Below are 12499 nucleotides of genomic sequence, written 5' to 3' on the forward strand. Positions count from 1 at the left end.
AGCAGATACGGGAACGAGATGCTGCTACGGAACTGATAAGCTGCCTACTCTCTACCCTGAGCCAACATTTCGTCAAATTTTGATGAAATGGTGTCCTTTGTGCGAACTTTGCTCATTACAATGTACCAAAACACGCCTCCATCCCGGAGGCTACCCGCTTCCAAGGTGAGACCACTCCTCCTTGAGTACACCAATCCTAGTAAAAGTATTAATGACTAAAGTCACTCAAACTCCACGTTGAAGATAAAAAAATAGTATAAAAATAGCCCGAGAGAGGGGGGATATCGGGGAAGACACCATCATGAACCAGTCAAGGAGAACTCCATCAGTGACGTCCGGGACCAGTCGACGGGCTGGGCCTTTCTTCCCCCCCATAGGGACGCCTTTGGGTAAGACTCAGAATATACCAAGTGTGTCCTCGGGGAACTTAGAAATCTCTCTAGAGAATCTCTCTCCTGCATTTATAGCCAGGCTGTATTGTTTATAACTTTGTTGCGTGTGTTGTGTGCTTAACACCACCTTTATTTGCACGTGCTTTGCAGACAGCGTATTTATCACCGGCAACCCTAAGAACCTCTATATCTGTTGTTTAAATAAACTGCACTGTTTAAGTAGCCGGTCGTTTCGGTTTCTCGCTGAACGTGACCAAAGACTCGAGAGTGGCCGTGCTAGTTCAGGAGCACGACTAGACTGAAGGTGCAGTCCACTGTTCGTGTATCCAAACCGTACAGTTTAATACATACTAAACGCGACTGGACTGATGGTGGCGAATTGGGCATCGCTCGGAATTTAAACCCAGCCGCACCCGGCCTCCCACCTGGGTGAGGAGTGTCAGAACGCAAGGGGGTTTATCTTCTGCCAAAACCGCTTTGTCCCTTTTCACGCAGCAGAGGTGTCCCTGCCCAGGGCAGGGGGGTGGCACTGAATGGTCTGTAAGGTCCCTTCCAGCCCGAACTGTTCTGTGATTCTCAATCTTGTGCAGAACACTTTACGTTAAAGCTTGTTTGAATTGTATATAGAAGTGTGCGCTTCCGCACTGGTACCTGGTTTTGGTGTATTGTAGGAATATTGTCGTTTTCATTTCTGTTCAGAAATGTACATTTATGCGATTTCTAGGAGTGCGACCCACATACTGCTTACAGACGGCACGCGCGGATGGCAGTCTGACTCCCTTTTGTTTTCAGATCTCCCTATGACTTTATCTAGCTGCCTTCTTGGACTAGTTATCTGTTGGATAATCCCGTGTCAGTTGCTAGATCTGGAGCATAAAGTGGTTGTTTTTTTTCAGTTCCGGGATTACTTACAAAGAACGTAATTCTGAAATGCTCCAGTGCTGCCTCCTACTGTTCGTAACATTGCTTTGATGATCCTGGCTATAGCATATACGCTTTCAAATTGACAAAAAATTCTCATCCTGTTAAAGACTGGATGTAGCAGGACAGGTTTGCTGCCCCAAAACGTGACCCTTCCATGATCCAAGGTAAAGAACAAGGACACTCTAAAGCCCATTTCACTGAAGGCCATCAGCCCACTGTGATGTAGGTCAGAGCATTGGGAAGATTAAATAACCAGTTTGTCAGTTCTCAGGTGCCTCTGAGGCACAGTTACTTGCTACACAGTACAAAAGATTAAAAAAAAAGCTCGATCTGCGCTTGCAACTCATTTCACCATCGGTTTGAGCAAGACACACGTATCCAGAGGCGTGAGGTGTAACCCAGCGATTACAAGGATTAAATACTGAACAGCACAATCCGTGCAAGCCCAGCAATGTATTTCCCACCACGAAAGGAATCGGTACTGACACGTTGTTATCACTGAATAACCGTAACTGGGTTAACGTTGCTGGAAAGGACCAGAGCCATCTACAGACGTCAAGAAGGGTCTAAAGAAGATATTTATCAGCGGCCTGCAGAAAACAAGTTGCAAGCAGAAAGCGGTGGATAAATACAGAGTATACAAGGAAAACTGGGTATACAAGGAAAGTATACAAGAGTATACAAGGAAAACGACAAGGTCCAACAACCTGCTGCTTAATAGCAACAGATAAATACCAAAAGGGTATTAGATGCCCTAGGTACCTAGATGCCCACCGCCTGCAAGATAAAACTGACACCAGACCAGGGCATAACCAAAAGGAATACGCAACAGTTCATATTGCATATGCAACATACGCAGCTTCAGAGAGTTACAAGAGGCTTAACTGAAAAGAAAATCAGTTCTGTTTTACCTCCAACCGGGACACTCTCTACGTGCACTGACCTCCAGACACTGTCCCACAGGCCTTCAAGGCACCTCTAGGAACAGCTGATGGCATTTGTGCTCACTCAGGTTTATCCCAGCACCCCCCAGACCTTCATGTCCCTCCCAGGAGCCTGGCTGTGCAAGGACACTGCTGTGTGCTCCCACTCTGCGCACTCACTCACGTTTGCTCTTCACTGATGTTCCTTCTCCTGGGCACGTTACTGGCCGTGTGCTTGAGAGGCATTTTGGGACAAGACCTGAGCCTTCAGGCACTGCCCTGACGCGATCCCCTCGTTATGATGGAAATGCTGTTTTGGAGGCCAGCTCTGTCACAGAAGTGCTCATTCCCTGTCCCTGCCTGCAGCCACAGGACCACCACACCACAAAACTGTCACCAAGCCTCAAGAGCACTCAAGCCTTATACCAAGAGAGGAGCTAAGAAGGAGAGCGCTGAAGTGGAAAGGGAGCAGCTCTGGGAAGACCAAGCGCTGGTGCTCCTTGACAGTGCTCCGGTGCCGGGACCTTTTCCCCTCCAGCTCTGCACGCAGGATCTGCCCCTGCAGCTCTAGAGAAGGTCTCAAAGGAAGGATCTCAGGCAAACAATTAATTGGAAGGTCCTTTATTTTGTTAAAACAGAGAGGGAGGGTGGCTCCTCCTTTACACAGTCTCTGGGTCACACAGAAGGTGGATAAATAAGTAATTAGAAATGGCACAAATAATGACATTTCTCTGTGGACAATATTATAATATAGAAAACAAAGCAAAAATACCCCAAACTCCCAACCAAAACCAACCTGCAATGAGTTCCATTAGGAGTGATTTGCAGAAGACGACAAGCAGTTTAATGCTTCTGAAAGCATCCAGTTATCAGTTTCCACACTGCATCCTTGAGCTGCTGGTTCCTCATGCTGTAGATGAAGGGGTTCACTGCTGGAGGCACCACGGAGTACAGAACTGCTGTCACCAGATCCAGGGATGGGGAGGAGAGGAAGGGGGGCTTCAAGTGGGCAAACACTGCAGTGCTGACAAGCAGGGAGACCACGGCCAGGTGAGGGAGGCACGTGGAAAAGGCTTTGTGCCGTCCCTGCTCAGAGGGGATCCTCAGCACGGCCCTGAAGATCTGCACATAGGACACCACGATGAAAACAAAACAACCAAAGCCCAAACAGACACTGACCACAAGAAGCCCAACTTCCCTGAGGTAGGCGTGTGAGCAGGAGAGCTTGAGGATCTGGGGGATTTCACAGAAGAACTGGTAAATAGCATTGCCCTGGCAGAGGGGCAGTGAAAATGTATTGGCCGTGTGCAGCAGAGCAGTGAGAAAGCCACTGCCCCAGGCAGCTGCTGCCATGTGGACACAAGCTCTGCTGCCCAGGAGGGTGCCGTAGTGCAGGGGTTTGCAGATGGCCACGTAGCGGTCGTAGGCCATGATGGTGAGAAGGGCAAACTCTGCTTCAAAGAAGAAGGCAAGCAGAAAGACCTGGGCAGCACATCCCGCATAGGAGATGACGCTGGTGTCCCAGAGGGAATTGGCCATGGATTTGGGGAGAGTGGTGGAGATGAAGCCCAGGTCACGAACAGAGAGGCTGAGGAGGAAGAAGTACATGGGGGTGTGGAGGTGATAGTCCCAGGCTACGGCGGTGATGATGAGGCCGTTGCCCAGGAGGGCAGCCAGGTAGATGCCCAGGAAGAGCCAGAAGTGCAAGAGCTGCAGCTCCCGCGTGTCTGCGAATGCCAGGAGGAGGAACTGGGTGATGGAGCTGCGGTTGGACATTTGGTGCCTCTGGGCACTGGGACCTGTCTCTGGAAGAAAAAAAAAAAAAAGTGAGAAATTAGAGCAGACTTCTTTCAAATAAAAGTATTCTATTGCTCTTAGAGCCCCACCCAACTGCGTCTCCCCTTTCAGGAAGACCTTTGGAAGGTCCTTTCTGTACACTCTGGTTGGTGCTGGCTGACAGTCCAGCAGGGAGCTGAGAGCTCTGCAGGATGCAGTCCTGCCCTACAGCCATGGGTAAAAAGGAACACGGGGTGATCTCAGATTAAATCCGCTTGTGGCATCAAAGGGCTTTTCAGCATTGTCATCCCAAATTCACCCGACTGCAGAGCAGAGCTGAGGGCACCTTTTTGTTGCTGTTCTCTTTTCCCACCACAGCCGAGGGGTGTTTTCAAGGCAGAAATCCCTGTCATTTCTGTTGTGCTGCAAGTGAAACCTCGTGGGTCCTAAGAGCCAAGGGGACCGTCCCTCCGTGCAGAGTGAGGACAGCGAGTTTGTCCATCGGAATTGCTCTCAGCTGCCCTGTGCTGGTACCTCTCTCAGCTGGAGGACAATCCCAAGCAGACATTCCCATGAGAAGAAACCGGACACTGCTGAGAGCAGAGGGAGACCATTTACAAGCGCAGGTCTCCCAACCCTTCATGCCATCTCTTTGGACCCAAGGAGGATCTCGGCTCTCCCCTCCCAGCCAGGGACACAGAGGGCTCATTGCGGCTGCCTACCTTCAGCCCTCCAGCTGGATTTACGTGGCCTTGGCACTGCCATGTCTACTCTGTGGGGCTCCTAGACAACACAGAGATGCCACGGGAGAGCTGTGCCCTTCTGGAGGGCAGCGTGCAGCCAAGCAGGACGCTCCAGGGAGAGAGTCAACTACCCTAAAGATGGGGTATCCTGATGGGAGGGTCGTCTTACTCTCAGTCCCTCACACTGCCGTCCCCAGAGCCCCAAAAATAAGTGGATTTGGATGCTGTTCCTCCATGGATACACCCGCGTGACAGGACATGCAGCATCAGCGTCTGAGCTGCACCTGAATCCTCAGCCCTCACCACAGCAAAAAGAAGGGAAAGAACAAGGGCAGCAGAGGCAAGAGGGGAACATGCCAAAGTTCTGCCAAGAGAGTCAGGACAGGGAGACACAGTCAGACACTCGAGCATTTCTCCTCTTTGGTGGTTGGGCTGCTAGAAAGGCAACTCAAGACTAAATCACCAGCATATTAAGGGGTGGGGAACTCTACTGTGTGGGAGAGGAGACCACGAAATGTCTCCGGGGAAGGTATCCCCACTTGAGGGGATGGCAGGGAGGTGCCATCCTAAACAGGAAAAGAAATTCCTATCTCCCACTACCCATCCATCCCACCAAGAGTGGAAAATTACAACTTCTTTTCTCTCAGGTAAATGCTGCCTTGTAGTCCTTCTTCAAAAAGACCATTAGCAAATGTCCTGGGGGTGATCTGGAGCTGGAAACCTGACCCACACAGCACCCACCCGACTTCAGAAGGACCCTGCCATGCCCTGGGTGGAGTCACTCATTCCCTCCATAGCTTCTCCCCACAGGGCCATGGGGAGCTCCCTGGGCAGGCTGAGAGCTGACCCGGGCAGGCAGCAGAGTCCCTGGCCCAGCACACAGTTCCCGGGGACACGGGGACCCTGCTCTCAAGGACGGTCCTGAGCACCCCTGGATGCACACCCACCTTCACAGCCCTGCAGCCGTCCCTGGGAGAAGGCAGCCGACATGCCCTGTACCTTTGATGATGTGGTAGGGGCGCCCTGCTCTCGAGCACATCCTCAACACCGACGGAGCCTTGAGAGCCTTCCTGACAGATCACATGAGACATGGGCCGTGCCAGCTTTAGGAGACTGATCCAGGAAGCCTCTCCACATTATACTGCAGCAGAGACACATCATGCCCTGTCCCTCTGATGGCGCAGCAGGGAAGCCCTGTTCCACACGTTGTCCTTCTCCTCTACGCTAGAGAAACTGTGAGAGTTGTACTTGCAGATCCCGTAGGCTGTGGGTTGTTCCTGCTTCTGGAGATCCCTCCAGCAGCTGCAGATTCATTGCCCTGCAGCCAGAGACTGTGGCAAAGGCTGTGAGGATTTCTCCCAGTGAGCTCTCAGTATTCTCCCACCACAGGCTGCCTTTAAGCTCTGCCGGCCTCACACATCTCCCCTGGTGCCTGCAGGCCGTGCCCTCAGCCCTGCTGCGCTTGGCAGAGGAGCTGCTCCTGGGCAGGGCTGTCTCTCTGCAGCGCTGCCCGCTTGCCATGAGCTCCCGCCGTCCCAGGAGCCCAGCCCAGCTCCGCAGCAGAGGACCAGCCCGAGGCGTTTTAGTGACCCCTCTGGTGGGTTTGGTACCGCGTCCATGAAACTCAGACCCTGAGAGGAAGATGAAGTCGAAGTCAGATTCAAACCCCAAAGTTTCCTGGAGCATTAATGGGTCCCACTGAGGACCATTACCGACAAAGCCTCCACAGTGGCTGGTTAGAGCAGTCAACTGGTGGCAGAGAGGCAGAGGGAATGTAAAGGCGGAATAGATTTGGAGTAAGCCTGGATGGGTTACATTCAGGCAAAGGACCAAGCCGCGACCCCCAGCCCCTGGGAAGGGAGATCCTGTCCCTCAGGAGTAACTCCGGGCTCTTCCTGGGGCAGTGTGATGTGGGGATGCTCAATGCCAACGGCAGGACTGTGGAACAAGAGCTCCCAGGCTCTTGGGCGGCGAAGGGGAGGCAATGAGACGCTAATGGTGTCAGGATAAAGTGCTTCCTCATAGGCATCAGTGGCAGAGACAGCAGCCGTAGCCGAGGGCAGAAAGAGCTCATCTCTGTTGGTGCATTTCAGACTTTCTTCATCCCTCTGTCAGCTCCACCACAGGCTGTCCTGCAGTGTCCCACACCTGCACCTCTTTCTCTGCAGGCTGTAGACACCCACCCTGCTACCACACCTTGCTCTCACCTCAGCATCTTCCTTCCTTTACTGATATCTCTCCATCCTCCCTGGCTGCTCCTTGAAACACAAAGCCTCGGGCTGATCCCGTCTCCCTCTGGGTGACTTGTTACAGCACAGCACTGCCCTTGGAGTGACATTTCTTTTTCTTCCTGTGCAGTCTGGACCTCCCCAAATGAAGGTTGCGTCGTTATTTCTTTCTCATGCTGTACCTTACGAGAAAGAAAAGGTCCGTCATCTCTGAAAGCAGCCTTCAAGCACTCTCAGGCTACTGCTATACTGCTTGGAGCCCCCCCAGTGCTGGGGTGAAGAACTCCAGGTCCCTCAGCCACCCCACACAGGTCGTGTGCACTAGGTCCCCAACCCCACCTTGGCAGACCTCCACTCGACACTCTCTAGTCCATCACTACTTCTCAGAAATGGGGAGCAACACACTGGGACACAGCCATGTGTGTGGGGCCAGACCGGTGCTGAGCTGAGGGGGACGAGAACTCAGGTTGTCTGGGTGGCCCGCGTTCCTCCTAATGCAGCTTGGCCTTGTTCATAGTGTCCATACTCTACTGGCTCGTAGTGCCCAGGCCCAGGTCCTTCTCCTCAGAGCCTCTGCTCAGCCGGTCAGGTCCCAGCCTGTCCTGATGGATGCGCTTATTCTCCCCCTTCCTCCCGGCACACACCGATGCAGGACTGGCCACTTCTCCTTGTAAAACTTCAAGTGACTACTGTTGGCCGAATCCCAGTTTCACAAAGTCCCCATGGACTGAAGCACCGTTTGCTCAGCATTTAATGATCGCATGCAGCTGGCTCATCTTGACTGGGATGCCTCTCACAAGAGAAGAGCATGAGGAGTTGCAGGGCACTACAAATATCTCTCCTAGAGAAACTTGGGGGTCGGTGCTGATCATGCCATAGGTCTGGACCCAGAGGGGAAGTTGCCCTTTCTGGGAGAGAGCAGCAGGAACACCTGTGGCTCTGCCTGGGGGGTGGAAGATGACTCAACTGAGAGCTGAAGGGCCAGCACGGGAGGGCAGAACATGGGCACCGCTGTGGTGGGTGGATGTCTGTCTGCTATGGATCCCCTGCTCAGGAAGAGGAAGCAGATGAGGCCTTCTTCAGCCACCTGGAAGAAACGTCATGTTTGCAGGCCCTGGTCCTCATGGCAGACCTGAACTACCCCAGCATTTGCTGAAGGGGCAACACGGTGAGGTGCAAGCCTTACAGGAGAGTTTTGGAGCTCACTGGGGATGTCCTGCTTACAAGGGTGACTGTGATGCCATGAGGTGAAGTGCCCTGCGGGACTTCCTCCTTACAAACAGGGAAGAGCTGGTCAGGGCTGTAACAGTCAGGGACGAGAAGGTAAAGGTGAGGCTCCTGAAAGAAGCAAACCCATAGGTTTTTCCTTGTGTTTCTTCCCCTCTTCTGAGTCGCCTTTTTAAATCTTCTTTTATTTTTCCCCCTGACAGCCAGAATGTTTTATCAAAACTGGTTTTCAGCAAGAAAGTTGTCAGTGACTGAGGAGGAATCTGCTTACAAAGCTTTCTGTTCTACCTGGCAAAGTTCAAGAATGGATGGAAGGAAGAACACAGGCTTTTCCTCTTTGCCCTCTTTGGCTCTGGTTTTCCCTGATAATCAAACCTTCTCCTTTTCTCCGTCTCTCCTGCTTACCTTTACTTCCCACATCTCGTTTGTCACCATCTCCACACTGCTTTCTCTCTGTTTCTCTCCTAATGAAAGGTTAAAGCCACTTTGCTGAGGTGTTTTATCTTTCAGTAGAATTACCCTTAGCCCATCCTAAAAGATGTATTTAAATAGACTAGAGTAAGAACAATTCAGAAACCCCTATGTTTTTCTCCATCGACTGTAAAGAGACCCTTGGGCAAGAGCCCAAATCCAATCACTTACCTACTGTTTATAGCGGAGTCCTACTCTAAGTCCCATAAGAAGTTTGTTCTTTGTGCAGAAAAGGATGTCTTCTTGTTCTCGGCTGATTCTCCTCTCCATTCTTCTGTTTTCCTTCCAGCCTGTGCCCGAATGTCCCCATGAGCCTCTTTTCTCATCCTTCTACATTCTTTTGCTCTGTCTCATCTTTTTTTAACCTCCTGAAGCATTGCTTCCTCCACTGACCATCTGACCTTACTCATTGCAGCTGGGATACGAAATATTGAACCATACCAGTGTCACGGAGCTCCTTCTTTTGGGCTTCTCCTCCACCATCAGGAGCACCTAACGGCAATAACTCTCCGTGCTTTGTACCTGGTTATCTTAGTTTGCCCTTTTTAGAGGCCTGGTTGACGGAGTCCCTTGGGAAGCAGTCCTGAAGGGCAAAGGAGTCCTGGAAGGCTGGACAGGAGCAGGCCGTCCCCATGTGCCTAAAACCAGGCTGGCGGGGAAGAAGACCAGCCTGGCCAAACAGAGAGTTTTGTCTTGAACTTGGGGAAAAAAGGAGTTTATGACCTTTTGAAGAAGGGGCGGGCAACTCAGGGGGACCACAAGGATGTCGTGAGCTTATGCAGGGAAAAAATTAGAGGGGCCAAAGCCATCTAGGTCTTTACCTGGCTACTGCCGTAAAAGACAATAAAAAATGTTTCTATAATTACATTAGAAACACAAAGAGAGCTAAGGAGAATCTCCATCCTTTATTGGATGCAGCGGGAAACATAGTGATAATGGGTGAGGAAAAGGCTGAGGTACTTCATACCTTCTTTGCCTCAGTCTTTAACGGTAAGACCAGTAGTTCTCTGGGTACGCAGCCCCTGAGCTGGAAGACAGGGATGGGGAGCAGCATGGAGCCCCCGTAATCCAAGGGGACTAGTGAGGGACCTGCTACAGGACCTAGACATAGACAAGTCTATGGGGCCAGATGGGATCCACCCAACAGTACTGAGGGAGCTCTTGGAGAAGCTCACCAAGCCCCTTTCCATCTTTTATCAGATGCCCATCTACAAGAAGGGAGAGAAGGAGGATCCGGGGACCTACAGGCCTGTCGTCTGACCTCGGTGCTGGGGAAGATTATGGAACAGATCATCCTGAGTGCCATCATGCGGCACATGAGGACAACCAGGTGATCAGGCCTAGTCAGCATGGGTGTATGAAAGGCAGGTCCTGCTTGACAAACCTGATCTCCTTCTATGAGAAGGTGACCCGCTTAGTGGAGGAGGGAAAGGCTGTGGATGTTCTTTACCTAAACTTTGAGAAAGTCTTTGACAGCCATTTCCCAAAGCATTCTTCTGGAGAAACTGCCTGCTCAGGGCTTGGGCAGGCGTACTCTTTGCTGGTAAAAACCTGGCTGGATGGTTGGGCCAAAGAGTGGCCAAAGTGGTGGTGAACAGGGTTTAATGCAGTTGGCAGCTGGTCACACGTGGTGTTCCCCAGGGCCTACAACTGGGGCCAGTTCCTTTTCATGTCTTTATCAATGATTTGTATGAATGTTTCGAGTGCACCCTCAGTAAGTTTGCAGGAGACACCAAGTTGTGCTGGAGTGTCGACCTGCTTGAGGGTAGAAAGGCTTTGCAGGGGGATCTGGACAGGCTGGATCGATGGGCCGAGGCCAATGGTATGAGGTTCAACAAGGCCAAGTGCCGGGTCCTACACTTGGGTCACAACAACCCCATGCAGCGTTACAAGTTTGGGGAAGAGCAGCTGGAGAGCTGCCTGGCAGAAAAGGACCTGGGGGTTCTGGTTGACAGCCGGCTGGATACGAGCCAGCAGTGTGCCCAGGTGGCCAAGGTGGCCAACAGCATCCTGGCCTGTATCAGGACCAGTGTGGCCAGCAGGACTCGGGAAGTGACTGTAGGTCCCACCTCGAGTGCTGTGTCCAGTTTTGGTCCCCTCAGTTTAAGAAAGACATTGAGGTCCTGGAGCATTTCCAAAGAAGCTGAACGAAGGTGGTGAAGGTTCTGGAGCGTCTGAGGGAGCTGGGGGTGTTCAGCCTGGAGAAAAGGAGGTTGAAGACCTTCTTGCTCTCTACAACTTCCTGAAAGGAGGTTATAGGGAGGTGGGTGTTGTCTCTTCTCCCAAGTAACGAGATACATGAAGAGAGGAAATGGTTGTAAGTTGTGCCAGGAGAGATTTAGATTGGATAGTAGGAAAAACTTCTTCACTGAAATGTTTGTCAAGCACTGGAACAGGCTGCCCAGGCTGAGTCACCATCCCTGGAGGTGTTTACGGGATGTTGAGATGTGGCACGTAGGGATGTGGTGTAGTGGTGGACGTGGCAGTGTGAGGTTTACAGTTGGACTCAATGATCTTGAAGGTCCTCTCCAACCTAAATGATCGTGTGAGTCGATGATTCTTTTGAAGCTCAGGACTTTGTTTCGTCCTTGCCCCTTCTTTGGGAGGCCAGGAGGTGCCACAGGATGTTCCTACCCTTGGCATTGCTCCCCCTCACATCCCACTGCCCCCAGGAAGAGCCCTGGGCCACAAGTGAGGGACAGGAACTGCCTTGCCAGGGCCGGGGGGCGAGGGCTTGGCCTTTCTGCTGCATCAAACCAAGCCAGGGTTTGCTCAGCATCACAGCCACCTGCACTCTGCCTTTGCCCACCTGCAGTCACAGCCTCCACTTATCTGCTCTAACGAGTCCCTGGGGAGGCCTTGTCAGTAAAGGCCCTCAGAGGGCTCATTAATGCTTCCAGGTACTCGGAGTTTTTCCTTCTGATTTCTTGAGCACTCTGTTCAATCTTCTCTCAGGATCTGAGGCTCATGGACCCAGCAGCAAATACCCCGTGGGGCTCATTAAAAGACAGAAAGCCCTAACAAGGTATTTCTCTCTTTGTAACTTTCTTCAAGTCTTCAAGAGCAGTACAGCTAACTGGAGAGGTTCTGTAGTGTAGTTAAGGAGGAAGGTTTCCAAGTGCATCTAATGAAAGCGATTTCTTGCTTTTCAAGGGTATATTTTATTCCTTTTCAGTGTAAAGAAGAGGTGACAGAAGCATTCTCCAAGGGACAGTGATGCAGAGTGTCTCCTCAGGAGGTCTGGACAGGGAGGAAAAGCGGTCCCTTGGGGTCTGGCACTGTGTGGACAGCTTTGCTCCTCACCTCCCACACCCCACCATTTCTGGCATTGGCCACCTGGGACTTCCATCACTGCTCCTTGCATCAGACTTCTCCACTGACCTCTGCAGCTGGATGTTACAGCCCCATTGCACCATCTCCCACCTGCTCAGCTGAGAGACCTGGCTGCACACGGGCACAGGAGAATTTGTCCTGTTCCTCAGAAAAGACAAGTAAAGCATAATCAGTTTTCATAAATGATAAAATAGACTCTGTAATCATACGCTAAGTACAAGCTACCGCTAAGGAGCTTGCCTTTCTGCAAGGGAAAATCTTAATGAGAAATATTTGAGGCAGGTAGACACAAAAAGATAGATCTAAACACAATTAAAGAGCTGGCTTAGGAGACAGTTGGAGTGTGTAAAGACAGGCAAGCTTTTAATCCCCGAAGCTCAAAGCAGCAGCACAGGTGAGAGGTATCTGAATGAGCAAAGAGCAAAGGCAGGAGAAAACTGGAGAATAATGGAAAGGGCCTTTGCCTAGACAGCCTGCGTCTG

General features: G+C 51.5%; 1 protein-coding gene across 1 annotated transcript; it reads right to left on the minus strand.

Moving 5' to 3' along the window:
* Nucleotides 1-3082: 3082 nt before the first annotated feature.
* LOC134522503 (olfactory receptor 14A16-like) lies at nt 3083-4015 on the minus strand. Its single transcript, XM_063350222.1, has one exon. The coding sequence runs from the start codon at nt 4013-4015 to the stop codon at nt 3083-3085; it is 933 nt and encodes a 310-aa protein (XP_063206292.1).
* Between the last annotated feature and the right edge of the window lie 8484 nt (nt 4016-12499).

The sequence above is a fragment of the Chroicocephalus ridibundus genome, chromosome 12 (assembly GCF_963924245.1).
Source record: "Chroicocephalus ridibundus chromosome 12, bChrRid1.1, whole genome shotgun sequence".
Classification (NCBI taxonomy): Eukaryota; Metazoa; Chordata; class Aves; order Charadriiformes; family Laridae; genus Chroicocephalus; species Chroicocephalus ridibundus.

Excerpts from the sequence above, each read along its gene's own strand:
- LOC134522503 (XM_063350222.1), bottom strand. The coding sequence starts at position 4,015 with ATGTCCAACCGCAGCTCCATCACCCAGTTCCTCCTCCTGGCATTCGCA.